Source organism: Lissotriton vulgaris, chromosome 10 (genome assembly GCF_964263255.1).
Source record: "Lissotriton vulgaris chromosome 10, aLisVul1.2, whole genome shotgun sequence".
NCBI classification, from domain to species: domain Eukaryota; kingdom Metazoa; phylum Chordata; class Amphibia; order Caudata; family Salamandridae; genus Lissotriton; species Lissotriton vulgaris.
Window position 1 is genome coordinate 457655186 of NC_141698.1, and position 24572 is coordinate 457679757.

The window sequence follows — 24572 nt, forward strand, 5'->3', positions numbered from 1 at the left end:
ATGCGTAATTCCTGTGTTGAGCTATTCATACTATTGGCGCTCACATGATCCCTCCACTCCGCATCTCCATCTAAACTCTCTGACTAGAGGGTAGTAGACAAATCCGACATGGAGTAAAAATTCCCGGCCGAATCAACGGAATCCGTGTCAAACAAGGGAGTCGGCGCCTCCTGTAAGTTGAGCCCAGCAGGTAGCAACTCAGGAAGGTCTTGCAAAGTTGAAGAACCAGAGACCAAGTTTGTAGAAGGAAGGGGCGGTTCTAAAAAAGCTTTTCCATGAGCCGGTTTTGATCTTTCAATTGAAATACCGGAACTCCCCACACTATCAGCATCACCAGCATTGCCAACATTCCCTACATACGGAGAGACGGAGATCTGGGTAGATGCGCTCATCTGAGACACATTTGCATTGTCAATAGTTAACACATTATCGCCAGTTACTTGGTTGCCTTTATCTGTGTTTAGTTTTTTTTTCTTTTTAAACATCCCCGGTATTTTGGGGATCGCGCCAGTCCTTCATGTCCCAGAATCCACTAGCACTGTTTGTGCGGGAGCGAGTTCAGTTGATTCAGAAAAAGAATTTGCGCCTGCATCAGATGCATCGGGTGCAGAGGTTTGATTTTGATTATTCAAAGTGTCACCTGGAGTGGGAATAGTGCTGCGTTCAATCAGCCCCGGATTCTGCCTTGGATCCAATTCCGCAGCTGCCGTGGCTGTTTGGGTCTTTGGCTTCTGGGTCTTGGAGGTTATGCCGGAGGCCATCCTGCCTCGACCGCTCCTTCCCTGATTCAGCCGTAAATGGGACCGCGCCTCCCTGAAAGGTGATTGATGACAATCTGTAAGCCGTTCGCAGCTCCGTTCGCAGCTCCTTTCGCAGCTCCTCTCGTGGCTCTGAGCCGCTGTAGTCCGCTCCGTCCTCCAGAGCCGCCAATGCCGAGTGGAATCAACGGTTGGAAAAAGCCACGCAAGCTGTAATGAGCGCCGAAGACTACACCACAAGTCCAGCCTCATTCCAGGAACGGCAGGAAAGGCAGGATGTTAACAGGATCGAGTGAGTTCTCCACAAAATGAAATTATTTCCGATAATACTCCTGGAGGGCTCCACTTAACTCCGCGTAGCGTAGCGTAATTCCATATTAAAACCTGGAAAAAGAAAAGCAAACAGCAAAGGGAAGCGATCTCGGCGAGAGCACCACTGCTGCTGCTCCCTCGGACGCCGCTGCGTCCGCCATTCTGCCCCACAACATTTCTTCTCCAACATTGGATCTTTTATATATATTCACATGCTTGAATCGTAATATCAAGCAGCACACATTATAAAATACAATAAAGCGGGAAGCAGGCTACTTTCAATGAAAAAGGTTTCTCAGAACTGCCTGTTCCACTGCTGTGTCAGCTTCTGAGTACACATCTAGGCAGTAATGCTTTGTGAATGTATGACTGCTCTTCCAAATTGCTTCATGGCAGATGTCCTTCAAAGGCACCTCAACATATAGTGCTGCAGATGAAGCCATACCCTCGGTGGAATGCGCCCTCACTCTTCCCTGGAGAGGACGCTTGGCTTTGGGATGATATAAAGGAATACAGGCTGAGAGCTAACAAGCTATCCCCTGTCTGGGCAGGGCTTGACCTTTTCGTGGTTGACCAAATGATACAAATAGCTGGTCTGATGTGCGTATGTTCATTGTTTTGTCCATATAGAATTTGAGACATCTGCGCAAGTCTAGCAAATGTAATGATCTCCCTGCTGTTGAAGATCGGATTGGGAAAGAAGGATTTAAGAATGACAGGCTCATTAAAATGGGTGTCAGTAGGCACCTTAGGAATGAATGTAGGATTTGTTCTGAGTATTACTTAGTCCTTAATGAACAGGAGAAAGTATTCGCTGATGGTAAATGCCGAATCACTCCCACTCTCCTTGCGTATGTCAGAGCAAGGAGTAGTGCTATCTTCCATGAGACAAATTTTAAGTCTGCTCTATATATAGGCTCAAAACAAGGTAACATCAGCTGGCTGAGGACTGTAGTAAGCTCCCATGGAACCGGGGGATGTTAAAGAGGAGGAAATGCTCTGAAGAGCCGTTTCATAAACTATTTAATGATCCTTTGGGAAAATCGAGTAGACTTTGATGTATCAGTATTTCTAAATCTCAAGAATTTAGCCAGATGGACTCTGACTGATAAATATTTGAGACCACTCTTGGCCAAACATAACAAATATGGAAGGATCTGAGAAGGCTTTATTTGAAGTGAATGATGACCATTATTCTTGCACCTGACACATAAATGCTTTCATTTAGCGTTGTAAGTCTTGTTGGTCGCTGGAGCTCGAGCCTGCACTGGAATCTGTTTACACTCCCGAGATAGATTGAAATGGGTAAATTCTAGGTTATCAAGTACCATACTGTCAAATTCAGTGACTTGGGACCATGATGGAGCATCACTTCATGATGTTTGAACAATATCCTGGGATGCACCTTCAAAGGAATGGATGGACGGGCTGCCAACTGCAGTACCTCGCCTAGGGAGGCCACGATGAAGGAATAAGGGCCAGAGTGCAATGGACTATCTTCGCCTTCTTCAACACCCGGGGGATCAGGGGAATAGGAGGGAAGGCGTAGGCAAATATCTTATCTTGGACCAATTGATCGAAAGAGCATTGCCCATCGTCCCTGGATGCCAAACTTTGCTTGCGAAGCACAGGCATTTCCTGTTGATGGAGTGGCAAACAGATCAATTGAGGGTTGAATCCACTGATTGAAAATGTAATCCACCTGTTTCTGGTCTAGTTCCCACTCGTGACAATCCGACATTTCTTGCTGAGTGCATCCACCTGATCGTTCTGACAGCCTGACAGATGTTCCACAGCACTGTCTATCCTGTGAGAAATGTCCCAGTTCCACAGCAGCAGCCCTTCTTCAGAAAGCATCTTGGACAGTGTGCCTCCATGTTTGGTTATGTAGAACATGGATGTTGTGTTGTCTGTTCTGACTAGGACTGGTTGAGCTGCCAATCTGGGAAGGGAGGCTTGTAAACCTAATCTTATGGCACAGAATTTCAACTTATTGATGTGCAGCCTCTTCCCTGCATCTGACAGTAAGCCTTTGGTTGAAAGATCTTGGAGGTGAGCTCCCAACCTCTCAATGGACGCATCCGTGGTAAGTAATAACCTCTCTGTTATTGGCAGAAAAAAAGACTTGCATTTAGGTTTGCTGGAATCCTCAACCACATTAGGGGTTTGCTGGAATCCTCCACCACATTAGAGCTTGTTTCAAGCGCCTTGTGACATGAACCATATCTTCCCATGAGCCTTCTACCCGTTTCCATTGCAAATCCAGCTCTTGCTGAACAGGTCTCATACAAAGCCTACAAAACAGAATGAGGCCTATACATGATGCAATCAGGCCTGCCACTTCGACTTGACATTTAAAGCGCTTTACCAAGCTTTAAACTTCCCTTTTATTGCACATAGCCCCTAAGGTAGCCCATAAAACAGGGTGCTGTGTAAATAAAACGTAGGACATGTGCTTCTAAGTGTTGCATGTCCTGGTAGTGAAAAACACCTACATTCGTTTTTTACTACTGTGAGGGCTACTCCTCTCATCGGTTAACATTGGGAATTCCTTAATACACTTTTAAGCTGTAATTCCTGATTACAAAGCAGGAGCAGTGTCATGTTTTATATGTTTGGAATAGTAATGATACATCATCTTTACCTGTAAAGTTGGATTTAACATTACTATTTTAGAAATTGTACTTTTAGAAAGTGGACATTTCTCTGCTCTTACTGCTCTGTGTACTTGCAGCCTGTCTCCAATACACGTCTGGAGTGGGTGACAGCTACAGTTTGTGCATTCACTCTAGACAGCCATAAACACAGGATAGTTAGGTGTGTCTGAGAACTCATCTGCATTCTGATAGCTCTTCCTGGGCAGGAAGGGGGGGGGGGCCTGAAACTTACACCCGAATAGGCCAAGCCGGTTCCCCACACAAAGGGCAGATTACGCCCTACTGATAGTCTGGAGCTAGGGCTGGGAAGAAAGGACCTCTGTGCACTTCAACAATCCTTCTTTAAAGTCATCCCCACTTCAAAGGCACTACTGGGTCAAAGTACTGGGTCTCTGATCTCATGAAACCACACCCTACTGGACCTTTGAAGAACTGCCAGCTTTGCTTCTCGTAAACAAAGACTATCAGGTACATGAATCAAAGGATTTTGCGATCGTAAACGGTGCGAATCGCAAAAAACGGCCGTTTGCGATCGCAAAATCTGCTTTTGGAATGCATGAAGGGTGAAGGCCCTCGCAATTTGAGAATTCGCAAATATTTGCGAATTCTCAAATTGCGATTGCATTTAAGGAATCGCATTTTGCGATTCCTTAAATGCAATGCATGAAACTTAAAAAAAAATGCGATTTCGCAATTAGGGGGAGCAAATTACCATGAGGTTGAACCTCATGGTAATTTGGGAAAACTTTGAAAAATGCACTTTTGTGCATTTTTCAAAGTTTCATGTTGTGCACACACATGCCCTAAGAACATGTGTGTGCACAATATATGTGCACAGATTGATTTCAGGGGTGCAACAGGGTGTCCTTTGGACACCCCTGCACCCTTGAAATCGCATTCTCAATTTGCGATTCGCTAATTGCTAATCCCATTGCTAGGCCCATAGGAATGAATGGGGAGGTATTCCTTAATTGTGACTCGCAATTTGCGAGTCGCAATTAAGGAATATTAAGAAATCGCAATTTATTTAGTGATTTCTTGATGCATTGCATTTTGCAATTCCTTAATTGCGATTCCTTATTTTTCGCAATTAAGGAATCGCAAAAAGCAAAATTGATGCATGTACCTGTATAAGTTCAAAGTACACGTTTTAAACACACAAATAAAGGCATTGTCATTACAATGCCAATAAATAGCTCAAACTCTCGCAAATGCAAGACCTATTGCATTTCAAATGCTTTTTTTTACTGGTATGGATATAAAAGTACAGGCCGGGCCAGTTAAAATACCAGCCAGATGACAACCCTACATGAGGTAGGAGTAATTTGGCGCACCTCATTACTTCTTATTTATGTGACCCTTCAATCCTTCTCTTTCCCCAGATCTCTCCTTTTTCCTGTAGCTTAAAACAACTTGAGGCGGCCTCAGGGACTTATTAGAATCAATTTTAATTGTACCTACGCTTACTTAGTTTATTCAGATCTTGTCTACCACTACACACTCAAACATAGAATGTACCAGCCATTTATAATAAGGTGAATGCTGCCACTTAGTGGAGAGCACCACAAATCCATTCTCTGTGGTGAATCCTTAATGTGGTGATGATGCTCACTTAAAAGGGCTTCCAGCAAGCACTCGGAGGGTGAGCCACAAGATCCAAGGATCACCCAAGGCCAGTGCTTGAAATGGAAAAATAGAAGTGCAGGTACTCTGTACCGAGTACCTGCTTGTTTCTGAGGAGTGCCGTACTCTCCAATTAAAAGTATTGCAATTCTCTTGAGAAGTGCTGGTACTCTCCCTCTCAAAATCGCAATTAAGGAATAATTTCCCATTCATTTCTATGGGCCAGGAGACCCATAGGAAGGAATGGGAAGTTATTCTCAATTTGCGATTCACAATTTGCAAATCGCAAATTGAGAATAATTTCAAGGGTGCAAGGGTGTCTTAAGGACACCCTGCTGCACCCCTGAAATGTACATGTGTGCGCATATGGCGCACATATATGCCCTAAGGGCATGTATGAGCGCCACATTGCACCTTTACAAATGCCAAAAAGTGCATTTGTAAAAGAATTCACAAATTACCACCAACTACAAGTTGGTGGTAATTTGTGATTTCTTAGTGTAAATTCGCAAAACGTAATTGCTTCTTACATAGCATTTAAGGAATAGCAATTTGCGATTACTTAAATGCTTACACAATATTAAGGAATCGCAAAGTTTGCGATTCCTTAATATTGCGATGCGTTTTAGATGAAACATTCCAATTTCCGATTTTTTTGTCGCAAACGCTGCTTTTTACTGAATCGCAGTGTTTGCGCAAAATAATCATTTGATACATCTGCCCCCAAATCCCTTTCAAATTTACAAGAAGCCATCAAATTGTGACACCAAAAATAACGAAAAGGTAGATTAATTTGGGGCAAAAATCTAAATGCATTATAAATACTAAAATAGGAGTAAGAACATAACTCATTAAAGCATTTCATCAAGAAAGGCAGAGGGGAGGAAGGAACAAGACAAACTACTTCCTAGTCTCAAACCCTTGAGACAGTCCTCTCACCCAGGCAGCCAGATCCGGCATGCAGGAAGTTTAACTGACCTGTCCACAGAGCTAGGGTGAGTCCGAAGATTCCTGGCCTCAATAAATTTACAGCCCCTGTACGGTGCAAGGGCACTTCAACAAGTTTGGAAAAACGGAAATCGAGTTACTCCATGCCTGGTACATATGCATAGTCACTGTGCAGTAACCCTAACACCCAAATGAAGTTTCAACAGCATTCAGCCCTGTACAATAACAGCACATTTCTGTAAAGTGCTTTGATGCCAACAATTAGCAGAATATTACAGTAGAGATGACAAGTAATCAAATTATAAGCAGATTTAAGTAAAATAAAGTTTGGAAATATACCCAGTTTATGATGGAAATATGTGTAACATGATAAAGACTTCTCTAAATGTTGAGATCTTTCTGGTGCCCCTGCCCTTCACCAGCACTTTGCATTACCATACCAATGCTGCTGTCGCATCACCAATGGCTGAAATGAACACAAGTGTAGTGAACTATGAACCTCACTCCTACTCAGTGCGCTGCCCTTTGGGATTAGGCCCATCAGGTCTCGGGCTTTATTTGAAAGCGATGGAGGCTTTCTTCCTGTTATCTATAGATGGACCCTCATGGAGCTGAAATGTGCAACCGTAGCTCATCAACAAAGTGACCAAAGCTACAAAAACCCTTGAGTGCCTCATCTTGGTTTTCCCATTACTGGGTATACCTTTACAGGTACACAAATAGAACATTCTGTACAGCACACCAATTACAAAGTCTCCACCCAGTGCAGGAATATCATAGGAAAAGTACTTACAAGGGCTGTTTATCTTGCTGGGAATACACAGGTCATACCTACTGTACCTGCTGTGAGCATTTGTCCCCCAACATTATATTTGTGCACCTATAAGTCATGCCCATGTGTGTATCCACCCACAAAAGCAGACTTTTTTAAGCCCGACAATAGTGAATGGTGACAGAGTTTCCTTTTTTGGCAATACCATGCAGAAGACGGATATACTACTGACTCACTAACAGACAAACACACGTTCTGTGTGGGCTCTACATTTTAAGGGCATTTTGAACACCTTTATGTCACATCCAGATGGAGATCAGATCTGTGATGAAATCACTCAGTCTTCTTGCACCTTCAGGCCTCCTTCTTCTCACCAGCTCCTCCTAACTTACCAGATGATTTCCTCGCACCACTGTGATCTGCACTGGTCCGTTGCTGCGGGGTTTCTTCTCTCCCTGTGTCGCCTCCATTGTACAAGATCTCTGCAGAAATGAGCACGAAGTAGAATAAGAGACAACATATTCTCTATTCGGGCTTCACACTTCAGAGCAATACTGTGGCCAAAACAATAAGGGAAGGTTTCCAAGCATATTTCACTTTCAATGCAACCAGCATAGCGTGAGGAGATACTTTCAAAGGCAATGCATGAAATCACTTAACAAACAATTTTAAATTACAAGTCAATGAGCCTTCTTTTAATCTTAATGGCTTACAGGCCTTTACACCGGAAATGACCCAAAGATCACTAATATTCTGGTTACAATAATCCACCAAACAATATCTCCCTTACCCTATTTTCTATCATTTGAAAGTCCTCGCAGATTCCTAAGAGGCGGCTTTAGGAATCTGTAGTAACGGTGATCTCATTTTCAGGATCTGGTGCAGGTTTGCTAGTGGGGTGATGCTACTGAAGTTTGAGGGTGATAGAGTTGTGATAGCAAGTGATCCCATTGAAATCCTTAGGAACATTCAGGACTTTGTTGATGTTTATGGAAAGGCGTTGGTCTATGTACGAACTAAACTGGTTAAGAGAGCAGTTATAATACAAATAAGGTTGACAACTTTGCAGTTTTCAAAATATCAATAGTGGTAGTCTGCCCGGGTGTGTGCGAGTCTGCGGAAGAATGGAGGTGCGGCTAATCACTTCTGCTGGGACCTATGACGTTACATCACATTCCGTTGTACCGCATGCCTTTACCACAGATGCTTTACAGCACAAATCCCACTACAATGCAAACCTTCACCACACATGGTATTTCAACAAATATGCCTTTACTATGCATGCCTTTACAACGAATTTCATTTTAAAAGAATGTATGTTAAAGGCATATGCGTGGCAAAGGTTTCCCTGACCTGCATTAGACCCTAATTCTGGTCCAACCCTTTCAAAAAAATACTCTTACCCTGCCCTAAACCCTAAAAGCATGCCCCTATGAGACCCCCCCACCCGTCCCCAGCCCTTTCCCTGTCCTAAACCCTAAAACCCTACCCCAGCGTAACCCCCCTATCCCCAGCCCTTCTCGTACAATAAACCTTAAAACACCACCCCGGCACTCCCTTCTCTGCCCCCAGCCTTTCCCCTACTCTAGACTCTAATACACTACCCGTACGCTTATCCCATGTCCTCCAGCCCTTCTTTAGCCCAAACCCCTAAAATAGTATCCCCCCCGCCCTAGGCCACATCCCATTTATCTCTCTCCTCATGCAGGCAGCTCATCTAAGGGGGGTGCACATCATTGTGAGGAAGCAGAAGTTTCACTGTTTCCTCCACCAACGCGGCTGTTTCCACGAATATGCCCTTACTAGTACACAAATGCTTTTAGGCCCAGGGATTTAGTAGCTGCTAAGGAAAGGCAAAGTAAGCTGTACAGTTTAGAGCTAAGACGTGAGTCGGAAGATTTGGATAGCAACCACTTCTCAAAAAGAGTGAGAAGGCGTTGGGCTTGGGGTCGGACTACTGAGTGCATCACCCAGTGTCTAATCTGATGGTATCAGTATTGTTCAGTTTCGAGGGGCCCTTGATGTGAACGGGAATACTCGAAGGTCAGCGGGCCAGTCTCGTCAAAGAAATGACCAATAGTCCGATGGCCTTCTTGATTCCACTGGCTAAAAGCCCCCACCTCAAGGTGAAATCTGGGTTACCCACTATAGGCGTTAGCGGTGAGGGAAATGAAGTTAGAGCTCTTTTCTTGGCCACTCTGTCGCATACTGTGAGAGGGGTTTGTGTAATGGGTGATAGGTAGAGGCTTTTAGGGCGTGCCAATTTGGGAAGGAAAGGAAACCTCCATAATGATTGCCCTGCAACTGCTCTGTCCATAAAAAGCCAGTGTTTTTCAGATTCAGCGCAGGACCACTCCACAAATGTCTTCAGCTGTGCCACCCAGAAATATTCCTTTACGTTTGGTGTCCCAATACCTCCCTCTCCCGGGGATCTGTAGCATAGCTCTCAATGTAAGCGGGGTCTCTTACCTGCCCATATAAACCGTTCTACCTCTCGTTGCATGGAATGCAGAGAGCCTGCAGGGTCTAACAGTAGAATTTGGAAGAGGTATAATATTTTGGGTAATATAGTCATTTTCACTGCGGCTACCTGACCCAGCCATGATAGAGCGTGTGGTATCTCAAATAGGGCCAGTAGACTCTATTGAACGCTTTTCCCACTTCGATGGAGAGGAGCATGCATTCGGTGTCGAAGCTCTGTGCTTTGTCTATGATATGGAGCAGCCGCTTGGTATTGTTGGCACATTGTCTGTTGGGTACGAAACCTGCCTAATCGGGATTGACCAGGCCAGAAGAAGCCGGGACAGTCGGGACGCCAGGATCCCGGTGAACAATTTCAGATCTATATTTAGATGAGAGAATGGTCGATAGGAGGCGCATTGGCATTTGTCCCCACCAGGTTTAGGTATGACAACCACAGAAGCTTCCAGCATGGTGGGAGGGAGCACTGAAGAGATTCCACCGCATTATAGACTCTGGTGAGAATGGGGGCCAGGATAATGTAGAATGTTTTGTAGAAAAGTGAGGGGAACCCATCAATGCCTAGTGACTTAAGCAGTTTCTGTCTAGAGATGTCAGAAATTACTTCTTCTATTCTGATCGAGCCTTTGATGACTCAGCCTGGTCCGGCATTAATCTGGCGGTGGCAGCCTCCCGAATATAGCCAGGTGGGGCGTCTAGAGGGAGGTCTTGCGCCCCGTAGAGCCCTGTGTAGTATCGGTGAAATGTTTCTGTAATCTGCTGGTCTTCGTTGTGTTCCACCCCGTCTCAGTAGTCCCTGATGAGACCCCGGATGCCTGTCTCTGTGCTCTCAATCTTTTGTCCAGCAGTTTCCTACTTCTGTTGCCTCCGGTGTAGAAAGTGTGTTGTAATCTGAGCATCGCAAATTCTGCCCTGTCTAGATCTAAAGCAGATAGTTGGGCTCTAGCAGCCTCAAGCTGCCACCAGATCTGGGAGGGTTGGTCCGTTGGTGTATACATTCCAGCTCCTGCACCTGTGTTGTAAGGAGTTCTCTCTTGTCCCGACTTATCTTATTTTCGGTCGAAGCTATTGTGATGAAGTCTCATCTACTCACTGTCTTCAAAGTGCCCCTAAGAAAGGCAATAGGGGTCTTGGGTTATTGTTTGTGTCTAGAAAATCTTGCAGTGCTTGGGAGATCTGCTGGATCACTGAAGGACAGTGTAGTAGTGTATCTCTAAGGTGCCAGAATTTAGGTGGTGGGCGAGAGGAGGGAAAAGAAAGATCTAGTGTCAACGCCGAATGATCCGATAGTGTGCAGGATTGTATGTCAGCCTGCTGGATGTGGGGTGCCATTATCTGGTTGCTGAGGAAGGTATCAATCCTTGTATAAGTTTTATGGAAGTTGGAATAAAAGGTGTACTCTCTGGCCGAGGGATGTAGGGTTCTCCATATGTCCACCTGGCCCACTTGCACTTGCATTTGTGCCCCATCACTAGAGTATGCCCCGGATTGGCCCTGTGATTGGGCCAATCTTTTAAAAAAATATATTTTTATTGTCTTTTCATTTACATGGAGCATACAAATACAAAACATACAAAAATGACTGGCTGTTGGTCTCTTTCGCTTATTTTGGCACATGCAAAAACAAGTCCTGAGCAAATTGTTTGTGTCTGTAGGGTTTTTGGTTACAGAGCCCTCTTGGTTGACATATCTGTGTCTACTTTGCGTTGGGCTTGACACTCTTCGTTATGTGCTGGTTCTTTAACAAATAACATGGAAACATAAAACATATAGTTGTTGTCTGCTGGTTGGAGATCGGCCTGAGGTACCGTACTTTGTTTTAGGTGCAGGTGCGCGAGTGGGTGGTGTCTATGGTGGTTTGAAAGGGTCTAGGGCGATGTCTAGTGAGGACCACAGCTCTCTGGTTTTCTCCACGGAGTGTATTTTAGAACTGCGCTATCTGCTCCTCTCAAGAATGTTATCCAGTTTAGCCACCCCTTAAATATGGCCTTGGAGGTATCTTTCCAGTTGGCTAGTACTATGTTCGTGGCGCTCGTTAGGAGGAAGTCTAAGAGGTTTCTGTCCTGTTGTGTACTGATGTCGGTTTTCATGTGTGCTGCTGTTAGAGTGCAGAACTCTTTCTTTAGGGTGCAGTTTAGTGTTTGGTTTGTGAATTCGAACACTTTGTCCCAGAACTTTTTTACCTTGTTGCAGCTGAAAAGAAGAGAGGAGACAATACTGGTAGCCAACATCTATGCACCCAACACAGATGACACTCCATTCTGGGAGAAGGTGACGAAAGAGCTAGAATCCAGCCCCCAAAATAACATGATGGTAGTTGCGGGTGATTTCAACATGGCACTAGACCAGACACTAGACAGACAGGCCAAATCTAAAACACGCACCACGACTTCCCACAAGACGCTAATTAACCTTTGCAACAAATTTGACCTAGCAGACCCATGGCGTCTACAGCACCCCGACACCAGAGACTACACTTTCTACTCGCACCCACACAACTCCTACAGCAAAATAGACTACATTCTCAACTCTGGTACCCACACTCACCTAACCGAACACACAAACATAGCGGCCAGAACAATATCAGTTCACGCATGTATCAGCCTACACCTGGCAGGGAGACATAATGAACATCTAACCTGCAGATGGCGACAACATTAGCCAAACATGAAGACAGAGTCAAAATCAAGAAAGCCATCGCAGACTACATCACAGACAACGGAACACAAGACACAAACCCCGGCATTGTGTGGGAGGCACTCAAAGCAACAGTAAGAGGGGTACTAATAGAAATAAAGGTGAGAAGAGACAGAGAGGCGAGAGCCCAACTTGCGCCGCTTGAAAAAGAAATCAAAAATCTAGAGACTCAACACATCAGGGACACCGCAAATCAAAGTACACTGACGCAACTCACAAAAAAGAAATACGAATTCAATTGGGCCAATCTATCTGCAGTATTGTCAAAAGCAATTTTCAGGTCACTCCCTAGCAGTAACTTCCAGTCATTTGATCGGGTAAGTTCGATCAGCGATTTTATCAGGAAGTTTTCTTGTCCTTTGTCTGGGGTGTGGCCCAAGCCCACTGTGAACGTGTGGGAGCCTAATGTAAAGGAGTGGGTCAGCAACCCACCCCTGATCTCTGCCTGTTTAGAGCCTATTTTCCTGGGGAAGGTGGATGAGATCAGAATGGCGAACCCTGCGGACTTAGAAGACTAGAATGAGAAGAGCTGATGAGGAAATGCCCTGGAACGAAGCTGGTGAGTGTCTCCAGGAAGAAGATGAGTCTCTTGAAGAAGACAAAATTGGGCACTGGACTGCCTGAGATAGGAAAGGATGGCACATCTTTTGACTGGATTGTTGAAGCCTTTTACATTTAGAGTGATGGTCTTAAGATTCTATGACATCTGGTGGGGTTCGTAAGGCAGTCTATGGAAATGCGGTGTTCGGGGGGAATGTAACATCTGGTGACCAAAGGTCTAGAGGTGGACTTTATGGAGGAAGTGACTGAGTGACGAGATGGGCAAGAAATTTACCCCAGGGGAACTCAGAAGTGGGGGGCAACAAACCCCAATTTATACAACTAACTAATCAAATAGTAGAGAAAAACATTGTTAACATCCTGGGTGGTGAGACCCATGAGAGGGGGGTGAAAGAGATCAATAACGCCTCCTCCCATCTTCCGCCCTGCCCCAGCCCACCACCCCTATTGACTAATAAGAAAGAGGGACCAGGGAGAGTCAAAGTTGCATGTAGCAACTTTACTCTGGATATTTGGGTCCGGTGGATATCGTCACCAAGGGCAGCCAGCACCACCTGATGTTCAATTGCTATTGTCTCTAGATCGAGGCAAAGTTGGGCCGCTGCATACACCACAGTCTTCCACTTGCAGGCTCCTGGGTCTCTGCCCGCCACAGCAGGTGAAGGGAGCCCCCAGGGGAGTTGGCTGTAATGTTCAGTAGTTGGCGGGCATCCTTCAGTGAGCGGATCTAATGCATCTTTCTGTCTAGGAGGAAGATTAGCCAAAATGGGGGTCCCCAAAAGTGCAAGACCCCAATAGAGCGAAAATGTGATGTGATCGGCCGGAATGCTCTCCTTTTTTGAAGAGTGGAGGTGGCAACGTCCTAGAACAGAATAGGCTGATGTCCCCAGAACTGTACCAGATTGTTATCTCTGGATTTTTTAAGGAGGCCCTCTTTTAGCGGAAAATCATGAACAGAGGTAAGGATATCTGCAGGGGGTGCGGAGGCAGACCTTTTGAGGCCGATGCGATGGGTACGAATCAGCTTGATCTCCAAGTCTGGGAGGCTTCCAGAATTGCTCTAAACAGATCTCTGAAAGAAGGAAGCGATGCCGTGACTCTCCGCTCCACTTGGAATCCCCCTGATGCGAATATTGTTGTGTCTAGAGCGTTTCTCAAGGTCCTCGGCATGCGTTCGCAGGTGTAGGTGTTGGTCCTTCATACCGGTCACCTTTTGCTGGAGCTGTTCGATTTCTTCGTCTCTACTTGTGTCGTGCGCCTCTAGAGTGTCCACTCTGTCTCCCAGTGTGTCCACATCCCATCTCACCTCCCTAAGTTCCTGAGCCAGTTCTTTTTTTATAGATTACAAGTCATCCCGCAGCAAAGCAAATAGCATTTCTATGAAAGTGCAGGTGAGCGGGGCCTCAGTATTGCCAGCTTCTGCGGAGGCTTGTGGCTCCAGGGAAGTTGCTGGGGGTCTTAGGACCAGAGCCAGTGGACTTGAGGAATAAGTCTCTGACCAAGAGGTCTTTCTTCCCCTTACTTGCTGTCATGTGGGAGGGTTAGAAAAGGAGTGGTGTTGGGAGTATGTGGAGTTTCAGCCGTTAGGGAGGTCATGTTATGAATGAGCAGAAATGGATCTGGCCCCTTATAGGCCTATCCCGTCTCCACTGCTTTGGTTTGCTCTCAAGCTCGTTGCTCAAAGGGGTTGCCCACAATTTCAGATAGAGGCAGCTCTCTGTGTTCACTGTGTGTTAGAAATGGGGGTCTCGAGTTGGCAAGGGCTTGCACCTTTGTCCAAGTAGGGACCCTTCTTCCTAGTCAGGATAAGGGAGTTACACTCCTAAAATAACCCCTGCTCACCCCCTTGGTAGCTTGGCACGAGCAGTCAGGCTATCTTAGAAGCAGTGTGTAAAGCATTTGAAAAAAACAACAGTAATCCAATGTAAGCACTACAAAAGAACACCACACCAGTTTAGAACAAGCATTGGAAATGCAATAGGGCTCGCATTAGGAAAGTTTGAGCTATTAGTCTTATAAATGACATTTTTTTTATTTATGTGTTATTTTTTAAAATAGCTAAATTAATAGCTTTGTCATTTACAATGCCAATAGTTATAACTTTCGCAAACACGTATAGAATTTGTAATGCAACATGTTGTGTATTTACGTGACTTAGATGTATTGATATTACAAATAACAATGGCAATGGCAATAGCTTAAACTTTTGTAAATAAATTTTGTGAAGATTATGTTCAGTGTTTTTTATTGTGACGAAAATCCAAGAACAGAAGTGAAATATTAACATATTTTTGTGATTTGTAATAAAGCATGAAAGCTTGAAAACAGCTTGAAACATTGAAAGAACATATTTGAACCAGTGATGCTGTGGTTGCGCTGAATGATGCTGTGGTTGCGCTGAATGATGCTGTGGTTGCGCTGAGTGATGCTGTGGTTTCGCTGAGTGATGCTGTGGTTGCGCTGAGTAATGCTGTGGTTGCGCTGAGTGGTGTGTGCATTGGTGGAGCTTAGTGGGTGCATTGATGGAGCTGTGTGGTGGGTGCATTGGTGGAGCTTAGTTGGAGCATCAGTGGAGCTGTGTGGTGGGTGTATCGGTGGAGCTGTGTGGTGGGTGCCTCGGAGGAGCTGTGTGGTGGGTGCATCGGTGGAGCTGGGTGGTGGGTGCATCTGTGGAGCTGTGTGGTGGGTGCATTGGTGGAGCTGTGTGGTGGGTGCTTCAGTGGAGCTGTGGTGGGTGCATCTGTGGAGCTGTGTGGTGGGTACATCTGTGGAGTTGTGTGGTGGGTGCATCTGTGGAGCTGTGTGGTGGGTGCCTCAGTGGAGCTGTGTGGTGGGTGCATCAGTGGAGCTGTGTGGTGGGTGCCTTGGTGGAGCTGTATGGTGGGTGCCTCGGTGGAGCTGTGTGGTGGGTGCATCGGTGGAGCTGTGTGGTGGGTGTATTGGTGGAGCTGTGTCCGTGGAGCTGTGTGGTGGGTGCATAGGTGGAACTGGGTGGTGGGTGCATCGTTGTAGCTGTGTCGGTGGAGCTGTGTGGTGGCTGCATCGGTGGAGCTGTGTGGTGGGTGCCTCGGCGGAGCTGTGTGGTGGGTGCATCGGTGGAGCTGTGTGGTGGGTGCCTCGGTGGAGCTGTGTGGTGGGTGCATCGGTGAAGCTGTGTGGTGGGTGCATCGGTGGAGCTGTGTGGTGGGTGCATCGGTGGAGCTGTGTAGGTGGAGCTGTGTTGGGGGTGCATCGGTGGAGCTGTGTGGTGGGTGCATCGGTGGAGCTGTGTGGTGGGTACATCTGTGGAGCTGTGTCGGTGGAGCTGTGTGGTGGGTGCATCGGTGGAGCTGGGTGGTGGGTGCATCATTGGAGCTGTGTGGTGGGTGCATCGGTGGAGCTGTGTGGTGGGTGCATCGGTGGAGCTGTGTGGTGGGTGCATCGGTGGAGCTGTGTGGTGGGTGCATCGGTGGAGCTTAGTGGGTGCATTGATGGAGCTGTGTGGTGGGTGCATCGGTGGAGCTGGGTGGTGGGTGCATCGGTGGAGCTGGGTGGTGGGTGCTTCGGTGGAGCTGTGTGGTGGGTGCTTCGGTGGAGCTGTGTGGTGGGGGCATCTGTGGAGCTGTGTGGTGGGTGCATCTGTGGAGCTGTGTGGTGGGGGCATCGGTGGAGCTGTGTGGTGGGTGCCTCGGTGGAGCTGTGTGGTGGGTGCATCGGTGGAGCTGTGTGGTGGGTGCATCGGTGGAGCTGTGTGGTGGGTGCATCGGTGGAGCTGGGTGGTGGGTGCATCGTTGGAGCTGTGTCGGTGGAGCTGTGTGGTGGCTGCATCAGTGGAGCTGTGTGGTGGGTGCATCGATGGAGCTGTGTAGTGGGTGCCTTGGTGGAGCTGTGTGGTGGCTGCATCAGTGGAGCTGTGTGGTGGGTGTCGGCGGGGTTCCCGAAAATAATCGCATGTCTTTATTTCGTGCTGTCTAATTCCTTCCCTAGCTTCCCCATGAATCTAAAGCAAGGCCCAAAAGAAAAAAATTCTGTGCGTTTGAATTGATCTTTAAAAGTATAAAGCGGCACAGCTTTGATAAAATATGAGGGTTAGAGAAAAGAGAAAGTAAAGTATGCAAAGGAGCTGATGAAACATTTGTTTTAAATATTTCTGTTTATTTATTGGTTTATACAGAAGACGTTGTATACGGCTTAATATCCAATAAAAAGTGTTATTAAAAAAAAAAGAAACCAATCACTGCATTCTGAGAATTGCAGTTATCGTTCAGTTCAAATGTACCAATTGCCCGAGCTGACGCGAATACCCAGTAATGTGCAATTGAAAAGCCCTGCATTGGAAACATTGAGTCATCTGTTGACTAAACGATGTGGTTTACGGTTAGAGCGACCGACTTTAAAGCTGGGGAACCAGGTTCGAGTCGGGTGGAGGCTCAAACATCCTGTGATCCTGCGCAAATGCAAATCACTTAATCTCCTGTGTATAAATATGAAAGTAATGCAACAGGTCCTCATGTTAAGCGCTTTGATACCTTCGGGTCGAGTCAGCGCTATATAAAACTGCAAACAACAAAATGCTGGGGAGATCCGGAAAAATCTTAATCCTGTTCTGATGTGGAAGGTCGATAAGCACATAGCTTCAATTTCACTAAAACGGATATCCTTGTGTGTAGCCACACCTGATGGCCTCCCCCTGTACAGGCGGCCTGCCGTGAACGCTTGTTTAGTGGGCTGAGTTTTGACAGCTCAGCTGCAACTAGGCCTGTTGTATCGTAAAGGTATATAACTAGCGTTTACTTCTCTACATGAGGCGTTGAAGTGCTTAGCACTGGGCAGTACAGTGCGCCGGAACGCCAGATTGGTTGGCAATCAGTGGTTATCAGTTACCGGGATTAGCTTTTTGCTCCTCTGGAAGCCGTTCCATTGCTTCACTTCTTTTGCAGTAGATTAAAATAATAGCCGCTTTATTGGAGTTTGGGGGTTGGGTGGATTATGTGAGATTAATGCACAAACCCGAGGAGATTAGGTTGTGCTAGGTTGCAGAGGTAGCACTTTCACCGGAGAGGCTATGGTCTTTGAATTTTCGTGTGGATAACTTGCAGACGCATATTAATAGGAGTTTACGGCAAAGATGCATGGGATAGGGAGAAATAATAAGGGGTCTTGTAGAGGCTAGACATATGAGGGGTGAGAATGCTAAGAAAGGAGTAATCTAGGCAGATGGAGGGAAGGGGCTGATCAGGGTTGGAGGGTAAGGAGGAAAATGACTAGGAAGAGAGCATAAAAGGAGACGCGGCCGTGAAACTGAAAGTACCGCCGGCCGGCCATGAATAATTAGGGGTGAGCGCACGCTGAGAAGCTGTCTTTAATGTGGTAATGCGAGGCAGGCAGGCAGGTGGCTGGTGGCATTGTGCACGCGCTTTTTAGGGCTTGCGCTATGACCTAAAAAGCACATGCACTGCAAGGAATCGCCAGTGGAATCGTGCTTGGTTAAACCCTGGATAAGCCACTATAGAGCTTCGCCAGCTATACGCTATGCGCATCAGCAGGCGAGCCCTAAAAATAGCCAACATTTTTATATACTTAAAACAAGACCAAATACGATACAAAATCCACAATACAGTACTTTAGAAATAGTTAATTTGCAAGATGCCTTTAAATTGCAAAAATACGTTGAAAACACAGTTCGTACGAGTCGGTAGCTCGATCCGAGCCTACTGCGATGTTGAAAACAACAGAGTCTCTCAGTTCCAGCTGACCACATCGGCACGGGCCAGCAATAGCGTGAACAGACTCGTTAACAGTACCTTTCTTAGTGAGGCTCACACGGAGGTGCGAGCCGGTCTTGGCATCTGTTGCGATGCAAAGTGGAAGCGGTGCAAGATGCAGTGTCCTCTCGATGCGGTGTGAGCAGCGGCTCGGTGACGGTCGTCCAGACGACGTCGGTGAGACCACGGCTTATGGTGCTCGATGCAGTGCTGGCAGGTTGCGGTGCAGGTGACAGAGCCGGTTGTGGCGTCCTTCGCGGTTACGGTGCAAAGTGGAAGCGGTGCAGGGCGCGGTGTCCTCTTGATGCGGTGCAGGCAGCGGCTCGGCGATGATCGTGCAGACGGCGGCGGTGAGACCAAGGCTTGTATTGCAGGGCGAGACGGTGCTCGATGCGGTGCTGGCAGGTTGCGATGCATGCAACAGAGCTGGTTGGCGGGATTTGGCGCTGGCGGAGCGGGACAGCTGTGCGTGATGAGGCGGTCACGGGTGTCGAGCCAGCAGCGATCGTGTCGGTGAGACCAGGCTAGCAAAGTGAAGAGAGGCGGTGCGGGCTGCGGTGTTCTGTCGATGCCGTGCAGGCAGCGGCTCGGTGACGATCGTGCAGACGGTGTCAGTGAGACTAAGGTTTGCGGTACCTTTAGGACACAAGGCCAGCGACGGAGTCAGTGACAAAGTCGGTCGCGGTTCCCTCTTCTCTTGTGGCAGTTGAAACAACGGTTCCAGTGGCGGTACCCAGATGTTGCTGAAGTCTTTGCAGTCCCTGAGACTTCTTAACAGGAGGCCAGCTCAGTTTCAGGCCCTTGGAGATACTCGGTACAAAAGGGGGTGGTGATGGACGGAGCATCTGAATCAATCAAACACTCACACCCAGTCAAAAGATCTGGGTTTAATCCATCACCGTTCTTTAGCCCACTCTGCCACCCCAGTTCAGACATAGCTATTTGCAAATCAGTCTGACCCTGTGCCTCATGGGAACAGTCCAGCCCGAACTGCCAAGCCATGTCTTCCCTGGACCGGAAACAAGCTTCAGAGGACCGGTTTCTGGCATTCCAGCCGTCTTCAGCCCGGCTTGCTTGAATCCAGTGGCAAAGTGAGCAAGGGACTCACGTCTAAGCCTACCCTGCCACACTTATGGCGGCCAAAAGCGGTACAAAAGGGGGTGGTGATGGACGGAGCATCTGAATCAATCAAACACTCACACCCAGTCAAAAGATCTGGGTTTAATCCATCACCGTTCTTTAGCCCACTCTGCCACCCCAGTTCAGACATAGCTATTTGCAAATCAGTCTGACCCTGTGCCTCATTGGAACAGTCCAGCCCGAACTGCCAAGCCATGTCTTCCCTGGACCGGAAACAAGCTTCCGAGGACCGGTTTCTGGCATTCCAGCCGTCTTCAGCCCGGCTTGCTTGAATCCACTGGCAAAGTGAGCAAGGGACTCACGTCTGAGCATACCCTGCCACACTTATGGCGGCCAAAAGCGGTACAAAAGGGGGTGGTGATGGACGGAGCATCTGAATTAATCAAACACTCACACCCAGTCAAAAGATCTGGGTTTAAACCATCACCGTTCTTTAGCCCGCTCTGCCACCCCAGTTCAGACATAGCTATTTGCAAATCAGTCTGACCCTGTGCCTCATGGGAACAGTCTAGCCCGAACTGCCAAGCCATGTCTTCCCTGGACCGGAAACAAGCTTCCGAGGACCGGTTTCTGGCATTTCAGCCGTCTTCAGCCCGGCTTGCTTGAATCCAGTGGCACCCAGATTCCGGTCAGGACAGGAGCTGTAAGGAAGGGGACACTCTTGGTAAGCCTTTAGAGTTCAAAATGCATGAAGCGGGTGTAGCAAGGTATTTAGCAATGCATCCCGCAAGTAGTAGAGGGATAAACATGGGAGCCAAGGCCCTGGGACCCTCACTCCCCCGGCGCTCCCTTGACCCGCTCCTCGCTGCTCCAGGAGAGCACGTGGCACCCCCTGCAGCTCCAGCAGCCCAGATATAAGTCTATGGGGAAGTGGAGTAGGTATCCACCACCCTACCTCCAGCGCAGCAGGCCCACTGCCTGTTCTACTCTGGTCCTCAGTCTCTCTGGACTCGCTTCGGGTCCTGCCTCCAGCTACTGGTGCGGGGAGTGGTGCCTGAACTCACGTCCCTCCTGCTCTCCCAGACTGTGGGAGGGCTCAATCCTGCAGTCGCTGCCTCCGCTCCTGGCTCAGGCAGTTTGTGGTCTTGGCTTTCCCGCAGCTCTCATGGATCACCACCACCGCAGGGGTATGTCGATTAAAGCAAAGGGGGATGCCAGCAGGGCCCCCTCGAAGCCCGAGTCACCAATCTCCTCGCTGCGGGTGGGCAGGACCGCGGCTACCGTTCCCCAGAGTCTGATCAGGGTGGGTCGGCCAGGGTGAGTCAGTCACTTGCCTGTGAAGCAGGCCCTGCAGCCAGTTCCCGGAGGTGGAGAAGCCCAGTCCACTCCTCTCTCTGTATGCTAGGCCGGAGGGTCCGGCCCGTTTCCCAGCTCTTCACATTACTCGGAGGGCCTCCACCAGGCCTGGTCAGGCTCCATTTCCGTGACAACTCTGCGGTGGCTCGGACACCACGCCTCCGGAAGAGTGCCCAGCCCCAGCCTGGGCACGGCTGGCCTCTCCAAGCTTCACTCCGTCTTACCCCTATCTCTGTTTCCGGTTGGCCAGGCTTCCCTATGGCCACCAGACGACCAGCCAGATTCAGTGGCGGTCTCCCTGGTCCAGCATGGCGAAGTATGGGTGGTGGGCCGTGCTGGCGAGATGAAGCGACGAGAAGGCATGTCCTACTCGTTGGCCATCTTGGCCATGCCCCGTCGCCATCTTGGCCACACCTGAGTTAATAAGTTTCTCAGAAGACATGTGGGAGCAACAAATAGCAGGATATTTTTTAATATTATTATTTGGATTTTCAGCATTTGTGCCTTCCAAATATAAGCCTGTGTGTTAGAAAAAAGATGTTTTGGAGAAAAAAAACTCTAGATCATATACTCCTACGGTGTAGAAGGTGTACAACGAACCACTGCTCCTAAATTTCATATCTTTTGCCCATTTCAGAAATACAGGTTACCTTGATACCTATTTTTCACTCTACATATTTCATCATATAAACTGGTCTATACTTCATCATATAAACTGGTCTATACTTCATCATATAAACTGGTCTATACTTAATATACAATGAAAGACCAGCGTACGGTGCAGCTTAGTTGTTAGCTCTGGGTGCCTCCAAACCCCAAGTATCCCCAAAACCAAAAGGATTTAGCAAATGTAATAATACATTGCTTTTGTAAAATGGCCATTGTAACAAAAAGTTACAGAATAAAACATTGTCACAAATGGCTGTTTTTAATATTTCTTTTTTTCAACACTTAGTTTATTTGGGAAAACCTAGAGGGATCTACACATACGATCCCTTGCTGAATTCTGAATTTTGTCCACTTTTGAGAAAATATAGCTTGCATGGATTACCCATGGGTTTCACACTGGTTTCCACCACAAACTGGAAGCAGGTTGAAAGCACAAAAAATAGAAAAAATAGGCAAACCGTTTGTTGATGCCATTTTTATGAAAAAAACAGTCACTTTTATCCAAAGCACTATTTTCTCAAAAAACTCAAAATATAGCTATCTTTTGGCTATTTTATCGGTTCCCTCCAGGTGAATGCACAAATCCTGAGTACCTTTAGAATCCCCAGGATGTTGGAAAAAAAGGACACACGTTTGCAGTGGATACTTTATGTGGAGAAAAATGCATGAAGGCCTAAGCACAACTACCCCAAATACCCAAAAACGGCCCATCAGTTAAGGGTTAAGCCACACCTTTAATTACATAAGCCATGCCCCTTTAGGGACACCACTTTTTTCATCCCACTTAAAGCCCTGCGTACCTGGATGCAGTTCAGTGACTGCCGGGTTACACGCACCAATATCTGCAGTGATCACAGAAACCAGCGGAGCTTTCATAACATAAAAGAACACATTTTCAACAGATTACTTTAACTTGCATTTATTTCTCATTTAAGGTGTGTATGTGTACTATATTTTATATGTATTTACCTGAAGAACAAAGGCCAACAAAATAGCTGCAGAATATTTTTCTCTTTTTAGCCACATCTTTAGCCATGCCCCCAAGGTACCTGCACCCCTTGCATCCCAGAGGACAGTTCCCATACTTTTTTTTAATGTTCTTCAACCTGTGGGCATAACAGAAGTGTTTGGCATTACCTCTAGGTCCCTCGTCCTTGACCCAGTCTTTACTAATGAGGTGATATCCAATCAGAGACAGGAAACAAAACAGGAAATGCTTGCTGACTCCACCCACCCTCCGCCTAGTCACAACGAATTCTCAGAAACAGACCATTAAGCTCTTGGAATTTCCCTAGCACAGGATTATTGATTTCCCTAAGAACTCATTAAATGTGCATGAAACACTATTCCCTAAGGGTTCATTCCTGACGGCTGCCTCTGACTGACTTTGATGTGTTTTATCTAGGACCCCGATCAATATTGTGACCTCATGCCCCTATACGGCTATAATCAATACATATCCCTATAATGGCATAACAATCAGAGCCATATTTCAGTAACTCGTCTCTGCAGTTCATGACAGTCCATGACACAGCAGAAGCAACTTCCTTAGATTCCTAGATAGCACAAAGAGTTCTTTCGACATACCAAACCCCCAGCAACCTGGGAAAGCCCTGCTTGCTTTGTTTTGATTAGAAATAGAACTCCTGCGAGCACTGTAAGAACGACCAGTTCTTAGTGACATCTTTATTGACGTCTTATGTCCAAAAACGTACGTCAAACTCGGCACCTTTCAGGTATAAATATACCAACGTTGCCTTAAGCAAGCACACGGTGGTGGTGAATATTGGAGCAGAACAGCTGTCCCCTTGCAGAGAGCCCAGCAGATGCGAGAAGCCCACGGACGCTGCCCCTCCTCCTTGACTCGCTGAGAAAGACGCTGTCTTTTCTCCTGCCGAGAAAATCCAGCTCCGGCGTTTCCAGCCTACCCTTGCGGGTGACTGGGATGTCGGGTCCTGAGAGGAGATACCAGACCTCCTGCATTCTATTCCAGAGGTACGGTGCTGACTAAACCCTTAGAGAGAATTCTTAAAAACAAACTCTTCCTCTTTGCGCTTGCCCTTGAGCCCCTGGCTGCATGGCTGCGGTGGGAACCATCGCTTAAGGGTATCCGCTGGTCGGCTGATTTCGAGGACCGTATATCACTCTACGCAGATGATATATTGCTGTACCTTACCTCCCCTCGTAAATCGTTGGGCGTTCTGTTCGACGTGCTGCGTTCCTTCGGGAGGAATTCAGGTCTGGTTATCAATTGGGCTAAGTCCTGTATCTATCCACTCACGGATGATGAGCTTCTTCTTCCTCGCCATTGTCCGATACCGGTCTCTAGGGACGGTTTCAAATACTTGGGGATCTACATTTCGTTGGACCCCAAGACCCGCTATGAGCGGAATTTGATGCCTCCGCTCTCCCGGCTTCGTTCGGATGTTGTGGCGTGGTGTGGCCTGCCACTATCCCCTTTGGGAAGGGCGGCCCTGTTCAAAATGATGTCTCTTCCCCGCTTTTTATATGCCATTCAAAATGCACTTGATTTGGTACCTGCTAGCTACTTCCGAGAGATCGAGGGCTTGCAGAGGCGGTTGGTATGGGGTGGGCGACCACGCATTGCACTGGCAAAATTTACTTTGCCCTGGTATGATGGAGGTATCGCGCTGCCCGACATCAGGCGCTACTATTGGGCTTCCCAGTTGAGTGCTGTGAACCATGCCATGTATGGCCCTGTCCCCAATCTTGTGTTTGAGATGGATAGATGGCAACTCCCTGGGGGAGATTACCATCGGGCACTCTATTCCAGAGCCGACCGCAAGCATCTCACGGGCCCTACGGCAGTGGCTGTGCGAGTTTGGGGAAGCGCGACCGCCGCCACGGGCTGAACGGATAGGGTGACGAAATCTACTCCATTGTATGCCTCGGA

General features: G+C 47.4%; 1 protein-coding gene across 1 annotated transcript in view; it reads right to left on the bottom strand.

The window, feature by feature from the left end:
* CFAP70 (cilia and flagella associated protein 70) overlaps positions 1–24572 on the bottom strand; it is a 1103282-nt gene that overhangs the window by 1011582 nt on the left and 67128 nt on the right. Inside the window, exon 2 of the mRNA XM_086941320.1 lies at positions 7463–7552. Within this exon, the coding sequence (XP_086797446.1) occupies positions 7463–7540 (78 nt within the window). The 5' untranslated portion in view covers positions 7541–7552. The remainder of the gene's footprint in view (positions 1–7462; positions 7553–24572) is intronic.